The 19,328-nt window shown below is 39.8% G+C and overlaps 1 protein-coding gene across 2 annotated transcripts in view; it reads left to right on the top strand.

Moving 5' to 3' along the window:
- Positions 1 to 19,328, top strand: part of LOC129768173 (phosphatase and actin regulator 4-like) — a 424,364-nt gene that overhangs the window by 105,037 nt on the left and 299,999 nt on the right. The window contains exon 2 of one of the 2 annotated variants that reach the window (XM_055769640.1): positions 4,638 to 5,876. In XM_055769640.1, the coding sequence (XP_055625615.1) occupies positions 5,636 to 5,876 (241 nt within the window). In that variant the 5' untranslated portion in view covers positions 4,638 to 5,635. The remainder of the gene's footprint in view (positions 1 to 4,637; positions 5,877 to 19,328) is intronic. The other variant, XM_055769641.1, reaches the window with a different exon arrangement.

The following is a 19,328-nucleotide window of genomic DNA, read 5'->3' as shown; positions in this document are numbered from 1 at the left end:
TAAGAAATCTACGCCGCTGTCGTAGATGACAACCGCAACAACGGCTATCCCGCTATTGACTTCATCCTACCCATGATGAGCTCTTCTATATTCTCTCGCTCGGGTTCAAAAGCGCCGCAGTCGGTGTTGCCTGGACTGGACGGTATAAACATATTTTTCATATATGTTTTCTTTCGAAAATCGGTACCATCAAAATATTACGTTGAGACGGCGTTGCTATCGTAGGAACGTTAGTACTATTTGAAAAGAAAAAGAAGAGAGGGCATTTCTCTAGTGATTATTTTCTAGGGCTAAGTTAATAATTTCATGCAGTAATACTGAACAAAAAAAAGGGTGTAGCTCACACTCAAAAAGTCTGTCTTTTTTGTCTGTTTATGACATAAATCTGTAATCTGAACCGTACAGAATCTGCACCAAGAAAAAAACGCAGACTGCATCTTTTCAGATATAATCTAAGCATGTGTCAAAACCAGTGTTGAAAATCATCTTCGCTAAGCTCAAATATATAGATTTTCGAGCTAGGTTGCATCGAAAACCTATATATTCCAAACGAAAATCAAAATGACAGATCCAGACAACCAATGAATATGAGCAAATTAACTTTTGTTCTTCAATATGTATAGAAGTTTATTTTTCCACCCAGTGTCATTTTCATCTTGATTATTCAAGATGCCAGAATTGAATTCATTTTAGCCAAATGAATATCAGCTATTGTTTACTTTTAACCTGAGGCAGCTGTGTGCGGTTGGTTTTATTTATGCCGTTGTTACCGTCTCGTCAAACAAAATCATGCGCGATTTCTTGCAAAGTTTGTTTCATCGAACTCTGGTGTTTTTGTTCTCTGAATGGTCCAGCCTAACTATTTTTTTTTTATTTCTGAATTTTGACTCAAAATCAATGCCAAAACGAATATCGTTTCGAATATGATTAATATCAATTTGTTGCTTTCGATATTCAAAGTATAAATAACAGTGAAATTACGAACCCCACTCAATGCCACATTCATTCATTATAGCAAATTTGTTCATGCATCAGCGATATGAACAAAATGAACTCGTTTGTTATTGTCATCAATATAATGAGGGCAGTATGTTTCAAGCTGAGAAAAGTCATTTACATTGAAATAAAATCAAATTCGTTACTCGTGAAATTTTGTTGATATTCTAAGACACTGGTCAAAACTGTCCAAAGAAGAAAAAGGTGCTGTAATTTTCCGATTTTTCAGACCGACCTTGATCTGGATGATGATCCCTAAAAGTGAAACAAAAAAAAATATATAGGAGAATGGGGGGTATGCCCGAACGCTTAAGAAAAAGTATTGTTTTGTGAGATCTGCGGGCACATATTGATATGTTTCCTCCACAGAATCATTGTATAGTTTATTTGCCATGAGATATAAGGAATATCAGTACATTTAAACGGTAATTTTCTCAAGTAATAGTCAATTTAAAAAAACTGCCATAAAAATGAAGCTCATCAACCAGTGCGGGTGAAACCGGCACCCCATGGAGGTAACACCGGTACCCTATGGGGTAAGACCGTCATCTCAATTTCTCAATATATATACTTGGCAACAGATGAACCAGTTTAAATGTGACAGTCGGCAAATAGAAGGTATTCTAATTCTAAATGTCGCTGTTGAGTATGGCTCGAATCGCTCAACCGATTCCGGAGATATGGTCGGAACAAGTTCCGATGAACATGGAATATGGAGAAAAAATCACCAAACCACACCACAATTCAATTACAAGTTTAATGGAATCTAGGACCACATTGAACACTTACCGGTGGTCAGTTTTTCTTCTTACATGAATCAATATCCGTCATACGACGCTTTTAATCACACTAGGATTCGACTTGAAATCACAGAGAAGAATGAGTTCATGACTGTAGGTAATTTTTTTCAGGTTTTTGTGATTATGATGGCAATAAAACTAATTAAATTATGTTTAGTTGTAATTGGTTTATTATTTTCGTTAAGACCATACTGCCATTATTTTTCGTTCAATTATGAAGTTCATTTAATGCCGGGATCCTCCACGGACGGACTTACCCCGACAGCACACATTTTTCAAGAAGACTATTTCTATTAACTTATTGCTTTAACTTACCTCAACTCGAACCCCAGTGATTGCTAACAATCCAGGAGACAAACTGTAGAGCAACGGAAAAGAATTTGAAACCGCGTTCAACAATAAAAACTTAAGCTTCACTGACGGAAAATTACATCTGGCTACATATCATCGGCACTCGCGTTTGTTTTGATTTATATTTTGACAATTGACGGATCACGGTGGGTTCGATGTGATTGAAAACGTCTAAAATAAGAAATACGAACATGTAGAGTATTCAAAAACGTAGTTAGTCAGAGTTTTCTAGTAAAACTCAGGGGGTGCCGGTCTTATCCTCAGTGGCGAGCTTACCCTCCCTTCCCCTATAAGTTTTGATTAAAATTCGTACAATTTTTTCCTTCTCCATTTCCATTGCTGTTTCGACGTAGGACTACGTCTTTCAATAAGGGCGCCAAATATGTAAACAAATCACATTTTCATGTAATAATGTTAATATAAACAACTATGTTTGCTATAAACGTATTTTCATGATTCTCAGACCAATCGAATCGGATTTTTTTAAAAGATTCTTTGATATGCTATACATTATAGACCCTATGTCTGTATTGGATTAAATTGATGAATTAAATGAATTAAAAGAACTCACATCTTCCAACAATTTTTTTTTCACTCAGTTGTCTGCTCTGATTACCTACCCGTACCGTCAATAAGAAGCAACTGCGAATATCACTATGAACCAGTCGCACTGAAATCGGTCGGTCAAATTTGCAGAGAATAAATACTGTCAACTGTGAGCCAGTCATCCAACAAGCGACCGGACGACAGCGGCGATCTTTCTCAAGACTGATAATTAAAGATTAGCATTAATTTGTCAAAAAAAAACCTCTCTCAAGACTAGAGGTGAATGAACTGCAATAGCAAATAATTAGAATTTCAAAAAATCTATCCAAAGGCCTATTCGTAAATGTCTGAACTTCAGATAAAAAGATAAAAAAAACGATTGTTTTCCAAAATTTTTGCAAATACCCAGACTACAATATCCCCGGTTTCGATGCGGTTTTAACGTTTTGTTCATTAGAAATACGGAATTATGGTGGTGATGGAACAACATAATGGACTGAGATCGTGTGTATGTCTACTGGTTCAATCACAAAACTTTCCACTGACGAGAAATATTTTTTCATCGAGTCTCGAGATTAGAATCGCAATGTGGTTCGACATCTTTCATTCACAACTAATCCTCCGAAGCAATTTCGCATCGAAAAAAACCTCTGCTAGATGGCTGTACAATGAATGTTTCCAGCAATTTAAAAAAAATTTTTTTTTTTTTTGCTTTTGCGTGTCAGCTCTGCACTGCTTGCTTGCTCTTTGTATATTTTGAAAATGCATTTTGAAGCAAGAAAAATTGTACATCTGTTCAACATGGTAACAAAATTGAAACTGAGGTTTACTAGAGCGAACCCAACTAATTCTACGATGGTTTCTTTTTCTTTTTTGCATTGACATTTGAATGACATGCACGATGGATAGCTACGATTGTTTTCGCAGTAGTATTGATGTATTCAAATTCGCAATGTCTTTTCAATCATTGTTTTGAACCACTAGCACAAAATCTCCTTATTAAAATTTTGTCAGGTTATGGGGGATTTAACGAGAACAAACTTTTTTCACGGCCAAAAAATGATCAATCAGTATTCATATATGTCGGTTATTTCAATCTCACAGTACATATGTCATATAATGATCTCTATGCATTCGTGATGTTTGTACAGCATCATTTTCTGAAAATTCACTATACCAGCACTTCACAATGGCAAAGGTGAGAGCTCCATCGTATAATCTGGAAGCAAGTTGTTCGAAGCGCTATATTTCCCTAATCCTTGTTGAAAGTCGTAATAAATGCTTACATTAAACTTTTTTCGATGCATTTCCATTTTTTCGATTTCCAATGCATCACATTTTACGTTTGAAAATGCGATTCCCAGTTCGAAACAATCACAAACACATTTATGAAAATGCACAAAACTTAGAAACACAGGGTCGCAATCATAAAACAGGATAAAATAGCGTAAACTGCATAAACCAAAAACGCACAACTTTTTTGAACAATTATATGTGACACATAGCGATGTTTTTGACATTAAAAAATCGCATTATCATAATCATCTCTTCTTTCAATTATTCTGACAAACTTAGTAATTAAATCATTTAACGCAGAAATTACACAACAAAACCAAACAAAAACTATACGAATGAGCGAGAATTGTTGAAAATCACGTAAAAGATAAGAAATTGAAAGATTACCATAATTGAATGATTGGAATTTCGGTTTGAATGAAGAATCACCGAGAGTGAAAACACCTGTTTCAATTTTTTTTCACCTGGCGTTGTGTGAATTCCGAGCAAAAATAATGAAATCACCCACCGAAGCCGTGTCGTGTGAAAGCAGCATAACATGAGCACAGTCCCAAATTGAACTATTGTATGTTTGCGAACAGAGTAATTACATTTTCGAGTATCTATTGCTAATGCTACGCATCTTTCTTTTCTCGTTTTTTATTTCAGCAGTAGCAGCAAACCCCCACCACCTTCCCTGCTCCGCACCGGTTACGCAAGTGAAGTGGAAAGCAACAACGGAAGAATCGAGTTTATCACGGCGAACGACAGAAACGAAGTGACGAGTTATTTCGGGAGTTGGATGAGTTTTCTTCGCCGGAATCCGACCAATCAATAATTAATTCGCAGGGGGTAGTGGATAGTTGTACCCCCGCCCCGTCAAATGATGTGATTGTGTGTTTGTCTACAATGTAATAATTGTTGTTTTGCTTCAAATCGGTGGTCATTGGAGGAAAGAGAGAAAACAGGAAATTTGAATTGATTTCCGCGGAAAGCTGTCTCCGAGTGAAATTGCATAAATGATTTACTACGCTGGCGTGAATTTTGTAGAAGTGGTCGTCGATATTCTAAACAAATTCAGCACAATTTCTCGCTAGTGGTGATAGTATTTAAAAACAGTTTTCTGGTGCCAAATCTATGTATTTTTCGACGCTCATATTTCAACGAATAGATGTTTAGCTGGAAAAAAGTAGAATATATTATATACGTGAATGTGTTTTCCTACGATTTTTTTCGCATCTCGCATCGCGTATGAAGAGCTATCGAATGCTAGCGGCAGCGTCATCCTAGAACACTGAATTTTCTATTGATAAGCATACAAATTTATATCCAGTGTGTGTGGAATACGTATAGAAAGTAATAAAAACGAGAGAGCGAAGATAAAAGATCAGAAAGTGGAAAAAATGAAATAAATTTACATAAATGCAATTAGGGTGCAGTGAAGTGTGCTTATCCGTCGGTCGATTGATAAATGTCTCGTTGAATTGCAAAGCCAGCAGCAACAAAGGCAGGAGGTATTACAACACCACCGGAAAAGATACTACACCATTCACTAGTGCTCCAGCACCTCCAACTGCTTCCTCTCTGAGTGGGAGATATTTATTTTTCTACATGTGCGCGTGTGTATGTTTTTCGTGTGAGTGGGACTGAGACATAACGACGACGAAATGTCCCTCAACGGTAGAGATCTGATGAAGCAGCAGCCGCCCGAGTACAACCAAAGTGTACTGACGATGCAGAAATCAGTGACAATCACGGTGACACCCCAACGGAGCAACTCAATGGATTTGCTCAATTTCGAGGAAAAGCGTCAGCTGATCGCGTCCTCACTATCCCTGTCCGATATCCTGCACGTCAGTCCGGCGGCAGCCCACGTGGCGAAAGAAGTAGCCGCCAGTACTGTAATTGGTAAGTTGTTGGTTCCGAGGCACCACATCGGAGGGAGTGAAACGAGCGATGGCGGCGACAGACGACTGGCATTTGAAATAGATTAGAGACAGTTGAATTTGTTCATATTTTAATATCAATATTTTGGTTTTATATGTAATAGTATGTTTATATGTAATAATGGATTTCATAGTATTTTCCATTTATCATTTATAATAACATTGATAAAACAAACAGGTGAAGGTTAAATTTACCAGAGGTGTATTCACCCGAAATCCGTCGACCCGGATGTAATATTTGCCTGAATGAAGGAAAAAATAATATCACTCGTATCGGAATAGACAGCTTTCTCTCAGAATTCATTCAAACTTTGTGAGTGCTCAATTAAAAAAAAAAGACAGTCTAGATTATCTTTTGAAATTCACCCTTTTCGTTTTTCATAAATCGATATAGCTCTCGAACCTTCTCCTACAAAAATGTGTCCTATGGGTGGGAAATTGTCTGATTCTTCATGATTGAAAAAATATCTTCAGTGCTACACTAAAAAGAAAGAATTAAAAAACTCAATTAAAAAAAAAAAATGCTCTCCCAAACGCAAGTCGACGAGATCAAGCAGCAGGTGCAGAGAGAACTAAGCTCCAGAACAAGCAGAGCAAGCGATGTGTCGAGACGAAGTTCAGTACGGCTGAGCAATTCATTCGCGAGTGGGGCACGCGAATCAGCACCAGTGGAGGCCACAGTACAACAACCCCCTGAGCCGGAAGATCCACAGCCAGATCAACAACTACTACGCGATCTGGTCTTCCATTACGACGAGGCGATCTCACAGTTCCGCGACACGGACCCTTTGTCGCGCCCCAGGATCCCGAAGTTGCAGCATTCCCGCAGGCTGACAAGTGCAGTAAAGCTCATGAACGAGCACGTTCTTCCGCTGCACTTGGTTGATGCTGAGAACATGGAGGAGCTGCAACTGAAAGTTTACTGTGCTGCTGTGGCGACCGCCAAAAGTTTAGGATACCGTATTAGGCCAAGAGGCGGACTGCTCCAACATCTCCGTGAAAGGCGTGAGCCTCCATGGCGAAGGAGATTGGAGCAACGGATCCTAAACAAGCGCGCCGCAATTGGAAGACTGATGGCGTACAAAAGAGGCAGCAGATCGGCGAAATTATGTCGCCAAGTTGCTGTGATCGTGCGGCCTACTGAACTTCGCCAGCTGGGAGCTCACCAGCTGACGGAAAAACTCGACACACTGGTACAGCAATTGAGCGTCCTAACTAAACGGCTGAAACGTTACTCTGACTCTGCAAAGCGCCAGGAACAAAATCGGATGTTCAGAGATAACGAAAAAGCGTTCTACGACCACATTAGCGACGAGAAGCCCGACTACCGCGAAGGTTTGCCAGATATTAGCGATGTGACGAACTTCTGGGCTGGTATTTGGGAGACCCCAGTAGAACATCGCGACGGGCAAATGTGGTTAAGACGGGAGGAGGAGAGTTGTGGTGAAATTGGAGAGATGCCAGCTATCATCGTCGGAGAGAACGATGTCCGCGAAGCCTCGCGGTACCTGAGGAACTGGGCAGCACCGGGCCCCGATGGTGTCCAGAACTTTTGGCACAAGAAGCTGACCGTCGCACATCCAAAGATAGCTGAGTGCTTCAACAAGGTGCTACGTGACCCACACAACCTTCCTGAATTCGCCACCCGTGGCGTCACCTTCCTCCTCCCGAAAGACAGCAACACATTGAACCCATCAAAGTACAGACCGATAACGTGCCTATCGAGTCTGTACAAAATACTGAGCAGCATAATTACCGCCAAAGTTTCTGCTCACTGCGAACAGCATCACATCATCGCAGAAGAGCAGAAAGGAAGCAGGAAAAATACGCATGGCTCAAAGACCAGGCCATCATCGACGCAGCCATAGTCGGCCAGGCGGTATATAACCAGCGGAACCTAAGTATGGCCTACATCGATTACAGGAAGGCTTATGACTCCATACCTCACTCGTTTCTCGTCCGGGTATTGGAGCTCTACAAAATTGATCCCGTCGTCGTTAGGTTCCTGCAGCATGCGATGAGGCAGTGGAGTACGTCTCTGCACCTCAGTGATGGGGAAAATGTGTTGCAGTCTAGAACGCTGCAGATAAAGAGGGGGATATTCCAAGGCGACTCTTTCAGCCCGCTTTGGTTTTGTCTGGCACTGAACCCCCTCAGTAGGACGCTCAATAGAAACGGTCATGGCTATAAAATAAGGTATGGCGACGGCGCCCACGAAGAAGTGACCCATACCTTTTACATGGACGATCTCAAGGTCTACGCTGATTCACGTCAGCGTCTAGGTGTAGCTATCCGGGTTGTCGAAGACATAAGCAGGGACATCTGTATGGAGTTCGGCCTCGACAAGTGTCGCTGTGTCCACCTGCTGAAAGGACAACTTACCGAATCCGGAGGCTACGAGGTCTATGACGGCGAGTTTATAAGAGACATGGTTCGTGGCGAATCCTATAAATATCTTGGATTCCGACAGCTCACCGGGATTCGCCACTCCGACATCAAGACGGAGCTGCGAGACAAGTTCTTGAGTCGAGTGAACTGTGTCCTGAGGACTTTCCTCAACGCGGGGAACAAGGTACGCGCGATCAACACATTCGCGGTTCCCCTGCTGACCTTCAGTTTTGGTGTAGTCAAATGGAGCAAAACTAACCTAGAGGACCTTGAGAGGAGGATGAGGAAAGCATTCAAAGAGGCCGGAATGCACCATCCTCAATCGGCACTGGAGAGAGTTTCACTACCACGCAAAGAAGGGGGACTTGGAATCGTCGACATTTCTGCACTGTGTGTTGCCCAGGTACGACAACTGCGCGAGTACTTCGCAGAACGCGCCAACCAAAACGCGCTATACCGGGCTGTCTGCGCCGCCGACAGAGGATACAGCGCTCTGCACTTGGCGCAAGCGGAGTACCAACTCAACTGCAATCTGCAGACAGTGGAGGAGAAGATTGCAGCTTGGAAGCAGAAGGCAGTGCATGGTGCCCACCCCCATCAACTGGACCGGCCACACGTCGACAAGGCCGCATCTAATCTGTGGCTAACGCGTGGTGAACTCTCTTCAGTAGTAGAAGCCGACATGATAGCCATCCAGGACAGGATAATGCCGACGAGAAACTGCAGGCGGTACGTCTGGCATCAAGACGTTGATGACATTTGCCGGATGTGCCATCAACCAGGTGAAAACATAGAGCACATTATGGGAGGCTGTCCCGTTTTGGCCAACGCAGCCTACACCGAGCGCCACAACAACGTGGCCCGTATTGTTCATCGACAACTGGCGCTCCAATGTGCTCTACTGGAAGACAACGTACCAAACTACCGGTACCTGCCTGCACCTGTCCTGGAAAATGACCGTTTCAAGCTGTACTGGGATCGCACTGTTCTGACCGACCTCTCGATCCACCACAACCGCCCAGATATAATGGTTTACGACAAGAGCGACCGCAAAGTCACCATCATCGATGTCGCTATTCCACTGAACCAGAATCTGGAGGAGACCCACGGTCGCAAAATCTGCAAGTACCGACCATTGGCCGTGGAGCTCAAGGAACTGTGGGGGCTAAGGGAGGTCCCAAGAATTGTTCCAGTCGTTCTCTCTGGAACTGGAATTATCCCGAAGACACTTCTGGAAGCGCTAAAGGTGTTGAACATCGAGAAGGAATTGGCCGGCATCCAAAAGTCGGTCATCCTTAGCACCTGCGCGATTGTCCGACAATTCCTCGGTCAGGACTAAAACAGCACGAGCATGCAGATACGTGCATTCCGCAGAGCCTAGTCCTCCTTTGGCATTCAGAAGCCCGGGGGCAGGTGAAAATTCTGGCTAGGTTCGCCTAGTTAAGAAGTGAGATAAGTCTGCCAAATAAAAATCAATTGGCTATAAATTATCCACAAGTCGTAAAATGGACATACACTCTGTCAAACTTCTATAAGACCACCCTGATTATGTCCGTTGCAACACAAACAGTTAGAATTTCAACAAGATTCATTAATACATTGTGGAATGCTCTGAATAAAGTATATTCAACGTCAATTTCGTTCAAAAGAGTTGTTTGTTTATTTATTATGCATGAATATGATAATTTCAGCTGTTCAGTTTCTATAAGACCATTTAAAAATTCATAAGTATTATCAATGAAAAAATTCAAAATGATCGACTGATTTATCTATCTATCTCCTATATATATATATATATAAAAATGGATTTCTGTCTGTCTGTCTGATTCTTATGGACTCGGAAACTACTGAACCGATCGACATGAAAATTGGTATGTAGGGGTTTTTGGGGCCGGGAAAGGTTTTCGTGATAGTTTGAGACCCCTCCCCCTCTCTGAGGGGGGCTGCCATACAAAAGAAACACAAATTTTTACATTACTCGAGAATTATTCAAGGAAATGCAATCAAATTAGGCATCTAGAGGTTTTAGGGTGCAATAAATGTTTTTATGGTGGTAAGACACTCCACCCCCCTCTCCAAGGGGGGGCTGCCATACAAATGAAACACAAATTTCTACATTGCTCGAGAACTAATCAAGCAAATGCAACCAAATTAGGCATCTAGAGGTTTTAGGGTGCAATACATGTTTTTATGGTGGTTAAATACTTCTCCCCCCTCTCTTAGGGGGGGGGCTGCCATACAAATGAAACATAAATTTCTGCATTATTTGAGAATTAATCAAGCAAATGAAACCAAATTAGGCATACGGAGGTTTTAGGGTACAGTAAATGTTTCTATGGTGGTTAGATACTCCTCCCCCCTCCTCCCTGGAATGCGAAGTTACTTTACACGACCACGCTATCCATATAGCTGCCAGCGCTATTATAAAGGAGCGTGATAATATTACACCTCATCATAAAATGAAGTTGGAAGGTGTTTTCTAAGCCGATAAAGAAGAACATGAACGAGAATATATCTTTCTCTGTCTGGGCCGTGTGTTTGGCAAACTATACGAAAAGCTTTCATTTGAATGTGTCTCCTGTTTCGCTCCCTCATATTGGCTCTAGCATATATATCATACTCATTTAATGTAATAAATCGGGATGCCAGAAAATGTGCTAAAAATTAACTTTGGGTGTAGACATTTTTTGTGTAGTTCAGTGCTTATCTATGATCGGTAATTGGCAGCTCAGAACAAATTTTAAAAATAAGGTACAATTAACAAGAGAGTCGAATTTTCGAACAAACCCAATTCAAGATGATACGCCATAAGAGCGTAATAAAATAATAGGTGTCTAATAGTTTCGAAATTTTGGGGTGCTCTCTTGGCCGAGTGGTTAGCGTCATAACTAACATGCCGGGTGTTCGGGTTCGATTCCCGTTCTGGTCGGGGGAATTTTTCGTCAAAGAAATTTCCTCCGACTTGCACTGTGATCACGCGTATTCTAGAGCTTGCCACTCAGAATGCATTCAAGGCGTGTTATTTGGCATAGAAAATCTCAACTAAGTACTAATAAAAATGACGCAAGTAATACTACGTTGAGACGGCGAAGTTCCTCTAGGAACGTTAGTGCCATTGAAGAAGAAGATAGTTTCGAAAAAAAACGATGCCCGAGGAATGCGATTGTTGTATAGAGTTTTAAACTTGAAAGTTCATTCGCCTCTAGGCTTGAAAAAGGTCAATTATAATGGGATTGTCATGGGATTGAACTCACGGTCGAATTAGAATTTATCACTATTGATCTTACCAAAATTTAATTATACAAAAAGCTCATTAACTGTTTCCTTAGTAAAAGACACCTTGCTTCATATGGTAAATTGCACTTGAAAACATTATGTTGTAATGATGTTCTTGCTTGGGACAAAGTTCATCGCAACAATTACGCTCGCCAAGAGCTTCTGGACAACAGTAATTTCAACCACTCCAGCAGTGCTGCTAAGTACATTGCAACTATAATTTCTGCTCCATTAAAAAGTTGCCCCTCGTGCGGGTGTCACTTAATGCTCGGCAGAGGCGTCATTCGTCTTCTTCTGAGGTGGGTGCAAACACGCCCGACCGTCCGTATGTGTGAACACTCGCACCCACCACACCTCAGTCGACGAAGCCCATAACTGCAGCCCCGAACATCGGGAGCACCGCCGCGTGATGTGATGATATAATTTAATTCAATTATCACATTTTGCACATTACACTTGACATTTATTGTTGTAGCCTCTGGTGAGGTTTCCAAGAGACTAGGCACGACGCGGGGGTAGATAGTGAAAGATGTTCAATCACCTTGAATGAAAACAAGGGTGATAAGTTATTCCGTACATAATACGCTCCATTGTGATCGGTTAATTCGAGTGTTTAAGGTTTTTAGCTCGATTCGGTAACAATGATATCTTATCAGAATGCGATGTTAGGATTTTTCGACTTGGACTGATTGATCGGACATTCATTTGGGCTTCAGTGATATGAGTTTTTTGGCCCATCCACTCATAGTCATTGTCAAGGTGATTGTTACATGTTCGCCCTTTCAGATTAAAATTTGAGATATTTTCACTCGAAATCTCCACACAGTTATCGGCATTGTTTTTGAAATCAATCTACGAACTTTCCGAAAACCTTGAAGTGCTTCATTCCCACGCTCTCGAAAAAAAGCACAAATTGAACTTGACGGTTACACGTATTCAAGTATCAGATTATTGCGCATTCGAGATGGGAGTTAATGTTTCACTTTTATTTCATTTTTGCGGATAAAAGTGTATAAGACTGGAACATTTTTGAGGTTGTTATATTTTGCTGTCCGTCTGTTTATCGTTAGTTTAAGTAGTCTACCCCATGACATTGTGATACCTTGAACATTAAATTGTTTGTAACACTTTCGTCGCCCAGCGCAATTCGGTCCAGTTTCTTGCGGGGCCCAAATTCAACTGTCGGTGTGCTAGAGAAATAAGCGAGCAACGATAATAATGAATTCGGATTCAATTCAGGACTACTTTTCTGTTGAATGAAATCAACCGATTAGAAAACTTATAAAAATAATTTTTCAGTCAATTATACAGTGTTACCAATGATAATAAAAAATCAAATTTAACCGAACGTAATTGTTCTATAACATTTTTTTATAAATAATTGTGTTCTACTAGTCAAGCCCTTTCATTTGATACCCATATTGATGGGGTTTTGATAAAATATGTAGTCCGCCATTTTATAGCGGTCACTACAACCTCACAGGTAAACATACGAACATACGTAATAAGTAATGCTAAATAAAACCGTATAAGCTTGAGCTTGGGTAGACTGTATAATTCGTAATTGCTCTCCGTGATTGACCTGAACCAACAAAATTGCACAAAAAACACACAGAAAGACGCTTGGGACTAGCCAATCATTCTCGTTGTGCGATTTTCGGTGATTCGAGCTTTAAATGGTCAATAACGACGCCGGCCACGTCCTTACAGTCACGAGGGGAAGGGAAGGAATGTTAGTATGATATTCGCCGCCCGAAGGCCAGAAGCGTCGCCTCTATAGCGTGGTTCCCTAGCGTTTGTCATGGAAGGGATAGTTGTTAGTGATTCTAAATTATATTTTTCCTGACCTGAGAAAGTCATAAGAAAACTCCTTTAAAAACTATCGATCTATATATTTTTATTCAATCCAAAAGAAAAAAAGAAAAACTAATCGATTTTGGGGTTATATTCGGTTCTTCATTGTGTATGATTTTTTATAGAATTCCAATCGTAAAGGCGGATGGTAATTATATTTTGGAAACTCGAGAGGGTAACCAAGGGAACTTAAAAAATTATTCCTGGGAAACCTGATAAGGTAACCGAGAACATTCTTATAAAATAATCTGACAGCCGTTATATTCCGTTATTAATCCTGCTATTAGTTATCGAACTACAATCATGACGGAGGTAAAGAATTAAAGATTTCAAGAATAAAATAAAATAATTGAATAACGAAGGAATTTAAAAAATGAACAATCGAATAATTAAAAATAAAAAATTTAAAAAAATAAAGAATGAAAGAATTATAGAATTAAATGTTTAAAATTAAACAGTCAATGAATTTAAATAATGTGCGTATGAAAAAAATCAAACTTATCTGACGCCACTGCACGCTGAGCTCATCCTTGCTGATGATTCCTTTGATTGTGACACTACGACGAAAAATAGATCTGTATACACGCGTCCGACAGAGAGCACAATAACACGAACGAGTGCAACAAGACGATACAGTTTTCACAATCCCATCCTTTTTCACTTTTAATAATACTAGCATACGAAACATCAAACGAAATGCTAGACAATACACTCCCACGCACAACACAAAATATAACGAAATCATATGGAGAGAAAATGAACAATGCATCTTGTCGCTCGCATTTTTACGATCCGACCATCCAGCTAATCATACCAACAATCGTTTTTTTTTGCGTGAGAACATGTAATAGGCGGCAAATATTCCTAGAATTTGTTCTACAATATTGTACAATATTGCATCATTTCTTTTTGGGTATCCTGCGCTCACTTTAACCCTTTCGCGTACAACATCGAGTCTCACTCGTGTTGTGTTTGCAAAACATAGGGCGCTTGAATGCTCAGCAGAGTAGTGAAATCACTTGATGTGTGACGTATTAAATAATACGGGAAGGGGTTTAACTAAATGGCGATACATAAACAAGCAACACTAACAGAGACACCATTCTAAATATGACAGTCCTTTTCGCTCATATTTATGAAAATTGGCAACAGAGAAGAGACACGGGTACATCACGTATCTCTTCTCTACATTTTTCATCACTTGGAAGCCATATTTCTATGAATGTATAGCAATCAGCCATGCAAATGAAACACAAATTTGTGCATTACTCGAGAATAAATCAAGTAAATGAAACCAAATTAGGCATATGGAGGTTTTAGGGTGCAATAAATGATTCTATAATGGTTAGACTATCCACCTCCTCTCTAAGGGGGGGCTACCATACAAATGAAACACAAATTTCTGCTTTACTCGAGAATGAATCAAGCAAATGAAGCCAAATTTGGCATGTGAAGGCTTTAGGGTGCAATAAATGTTTCTATGATGGTTAGACTCCACATCCCTCTCTAAGGGGTGGCTGCCATGCAAATGAAACACAAATTTGTGCATTACTCGAGAATCAAGTAAATGAAACCAAATTAGGCATATGGAGGTTTTAGTGTGCAATAAATGTTTCTATGGTGCTTAGACTCTCCAAATTCTCCAAAGGGAAAATTCTGAAAATTAAATTCCCATATGTTCTTCAATCACATAGTGACAAGTGCTGTTAGTCCATTTGATGTTTGCGCTAGCGAAATTGATCTTTTTCGAAACTGGAAATGGATTTTAAAGTGATGAAACGCACTCCTATATCTTCTTCTATCTATACCAATAAAAAAGTATCGCCGAATGGAATTGTCCGATTTCGGGCGTCTTTATTCTATCATATTTTCTATATAAAACATTTATTTCATGTAACGAAGAAACATGTTATTTGCAAGTGGTTGAAAAATCTTGAACGAGAATTGTGTCTGAAAATAATCTGATATTATAAAGATGAGTTTTGATAGAGATACTAGGAATTTTATCGTAAAAGGTAAATTCAACGGGGTCGATTAGAAGATGAATCAATGAACAGTTCTGCGATTGGACCCATGAACTTGCTCATGGTAAGAAAACGTGAATGTTTGAAGGTATTGATAACAAAAAACAAATTTTGGGCGGAACGAAGTTAGCCGGGTCAGCTAGTGCTAAATAAAACCTAAACCTATAAAACTATATTTTTATGTTTTAGATTTTTCGATTATTCTGCATATCCCATATTGAAATTTAAGTGCCTATTCTATCAAATTTCATTTAAAAATCCTATTCAAATTGAACGAGAAAAGTGTCACCCACATCTGGGTGACGGGGCCTCCCAGGAAATACGGTCGTCACCCAGATCTGGGTGAAGGGGCGATGAAAGTGTTAAAAGAGATTGATTCTGTGGATCACATGATCCGTCATCATAATATTTACTTACAACGATGATTCCAAATAATTTTAAAAAGCTAAATATGAGATCTTTAGTAAAAGTTGAAATGGCAGTTTATTCTCTTGTATTTTAGGCAATCAATAAGTTTTGAAATAGTCAATCAATAAGGAAGGTGAAGCATATGAAAATACAGAATGTATAATTTTGAGGGACGTGAAAAAAAACTGCACCAAACAACAGTAATCGAATTATTGAGAACGCATGCTATTACTGTCCAAGAACATCATATTCGAAACTGTGATGCGAGAGCTCCAGAATTGCACAATGGGCCTGGTCCCACACGGGGAGAGCCGTTATTAATTTAATTGCTTCACATGCGCACAGCCAATTTAAGAACTAAATTACTCGACAAAAGAGAGATAAATTCAATTTATGTGTATAATATATACCGCTTTGTAGCGATGAGACCATGCTGATGATATCGTCATTCCTGTCTCCGGCAGACACATGAGCGAAATTGTTACTGGACACAACGCGTGCAATAAAGATGTGAATGAAAAAAAGCCATCTATTGGATGGATGGATGAATACATCTCTCCCCCCGACCCGGAGTGAGGCTCCCAGGAGTGAATACATTTATCCGGAATTGTGATCAAGATCCATTATATTGTCATTAAGCAGCAGCAGTGGCCAGCAAATAACTGTAGTGTGCAGTATTTTGTTACAATCGGAAATCACTTTTCAAACAGAAACTTCTCACAACTCACTCTGACAACGTTGGTGGAGACCGTTGTAAAACTGTAGCCGTCATCAGTGTCCAATGTGGTAACCGCAATTTGATTTGGTGGTTTTGAGCCTATTTTATGGAGCGAACGCTGACAGAGGCAATCACAAACGGTGGGAGGTTTATCCATTACATGCAAACGAAGCCACAGTCCGGCGGCCAGTAGGGGTATGCTAATTATCTTTGGGATGACGATAATTATAATGATCATGATAGAGATACGACAAACGAATGAGGTCTCGTACAAAGACGGGAGATACAAACATTATTGCGGAACGTGCAAAGACACTCGTTATCAACGATTTTTATGTGGGTGCTTCATTGTTTCGAGCTCTGCTGTCCGCGTGCATTTGTACGTGCTCATATCTCGTTGTTGATTTCTACATGAAAGTAATTAAATTTATGCGTCGGATAACATTATGTAATATTATTACATCACATTTGTTTACAATGGTAATCTAATCCATGTCACACACGATCATAAAATGTTTAACGCATGATAATATGCCACGGATAATACACGTCAATAGCTTCCGATTCATCGAATAGAATTTCATGAAAATCAGTGATTGCATTGAAATTAGAATAATCTATAGATCACGCACTGCGAAACACATGATTAATGATTAATGCCGTTTATTCATAATAGTCTGAGCGTCAGTCGATTATGAATACGTTATAAAAACGATTCTTATCTCGTATGATGATTTTCATCCATTGACCTCTTGACCCATAATATTTTTCCCATCAACGGAATTTTAACATTCTTTATAGGCTATCATTCAAAGAAAACTGATGCAGAATCGCAACGAACGTTTGTCGAAACTTACTATGAATATGCTCTTATAAAATCGCAGTGTTTTGAGTGTTTTACAAAATTTAAAAATGGTAATGCGAGAAACGATGAGCTTAGAGAACACCTTCGGAAAAGTTTGATGACAGTGAACTGCAAGGACCCAAACGCAACAATAACACGTGTATCAATTGGATGCGACTCAAGAAACCAACTCTATACGTTAAACGGCCATTCGAAAGATCCGGAAAATGGGTTCTACATGAGACTACTTTTTGAAAAGACCTATTCATATTTTTTTGAGAATTTAAAAAAATATGTTTTTAAGAAAAAATAATTTGTATTATATTGTATTTTTAAAAAATTTGTTTGATTTTTTTATAATGGAAAATTTAACAATTTCTTATCTTTCATTCTATGGCCAACATTTTTTGGGTCTTATAGTTTTTGAGATTGAAATTTGAATTTTTTTTTATTAAATCGTTTATTTTTACAGGCTCAGTTACATAAGTTTGAAGGAGCCAAACTCCTGACTGTATTGTTACAAGTAAATATAAACATTTTTCCTTAATTCTAATGTTAATGGTGTAGAAAACCGATTACTCGCGGTCTACTCGAGTTTAAAAGGGTGACATATTTTCTTCAGGAAAAGGAAGGGATAAAAGGATATGTTGACAATGTTCACTCTCACATTCACACTCACATTCATTACACTCAATTCTTAAGCCTATCTTATATCTAATATGTATTTACATTTCACTTTATTCTATTGTTAATAAGAAGGGATTGGATTTCTCGCGAAGGAAAAGAAGAATATAAGGATATAAGGACAATCAGACAGGAAGATCGATAACTTTTAGGAAGACATATATTTGGGACATGTAATCAAGGTCTAAACCAGCCAACACATCTCTCACCGGCACATTGGGCTGCCTTCCTCTAGCCCGAAGAGAGTTTTCTAAATTCGATCTGGCAACAAGATATTCCTCGCACGACCAAACAACGTGTTCGATGTCGTGGTAACCTTGGCCACAGGCACAGATATTGCTGTCGGCAAGATCAAAACGAAAGAGTAGCGCGTTTAACGAACAGTGATTGGACATGAGTCGGGAGAAGGTGCGAATAAAGTCCCGACTCAAGTCCAGACTTTTGTACCATGGTTTGAGGCTAACCTTAGGGATAATTGAGTGGAGCCACCGGCCCAATTCATCTTCGTTCCATTTGCGTTGCCAGTTAACGATGGTATTTTTACGAACTAAAGAATAAAATTCATTGAAGGCGATTTGACGCTGATAAATTTCGCCTTCAATCGCACCTACCTTTGCTAATGAGTCAGTCCTCTCATTACCCGGAATTGAGCAATGTGAAGGGACCCAGACAAAGGTAATGACATAACAGCGTCTGGTTAAAGCACTCAAAATTTCTCGTATTCTCTCAAGGAAGTACGGCGAGTGCTTTTCCGGCCTCACTGAACGGATAGCTTCGACAGAGCTAAGACTATCCGTTACAATGTAATAGTGTTCAACAGGTCGTGAGGCGACGCCGTCCAGCGCCCAGTGTATTGCTGCCAATTCAGCAATAAACACTGAGCAAGGATTCTGAAGACTGTGGGAGGTGCTAACAAATTCGTTGAACACTCCAAATCCTGTGGACTCATTCATAGAGGACCCATCAGTAAAGTACATATTATCATTATTGACATGTCCATACTTTGCTTCGAAGATCGTAGGAACGATCTCCGATCGATGATAATCTGGAATTCCATGGATATCCTGTTTCATGGACAGATCAAAATGCACAGAGGAATTGATGTAGTCAGGAAAACAAACACGGTTGAATATACGAAGAAGGATCAACCTGCATGGAGATGAATTCATGATATGAAGTCATGAATCCAGAGTGAAAATTTAGCCCGATCAGCTGCTC

This window comes from Toxorhynchites rutilus, chromosome 2 (genome assembly GCF_029784135.1).
Source record: "Toxorhynchites rutilus septentrionalis strain SRP chromosome 2, ASM2978413v1, whole genome shotgun sequence".
Lineage (NCBI taxonomy): Eukaryota > Metazoa > Arthropoda > Insecta > Diptera > Culicidae > Toxorhynchites > Toxorhynchites rutilus.
The sequence above is the reverse complement of the archived record's forward strand: the minus strand, read 5'-3'. Positions and strand labels throughout refer to the sequence as shown.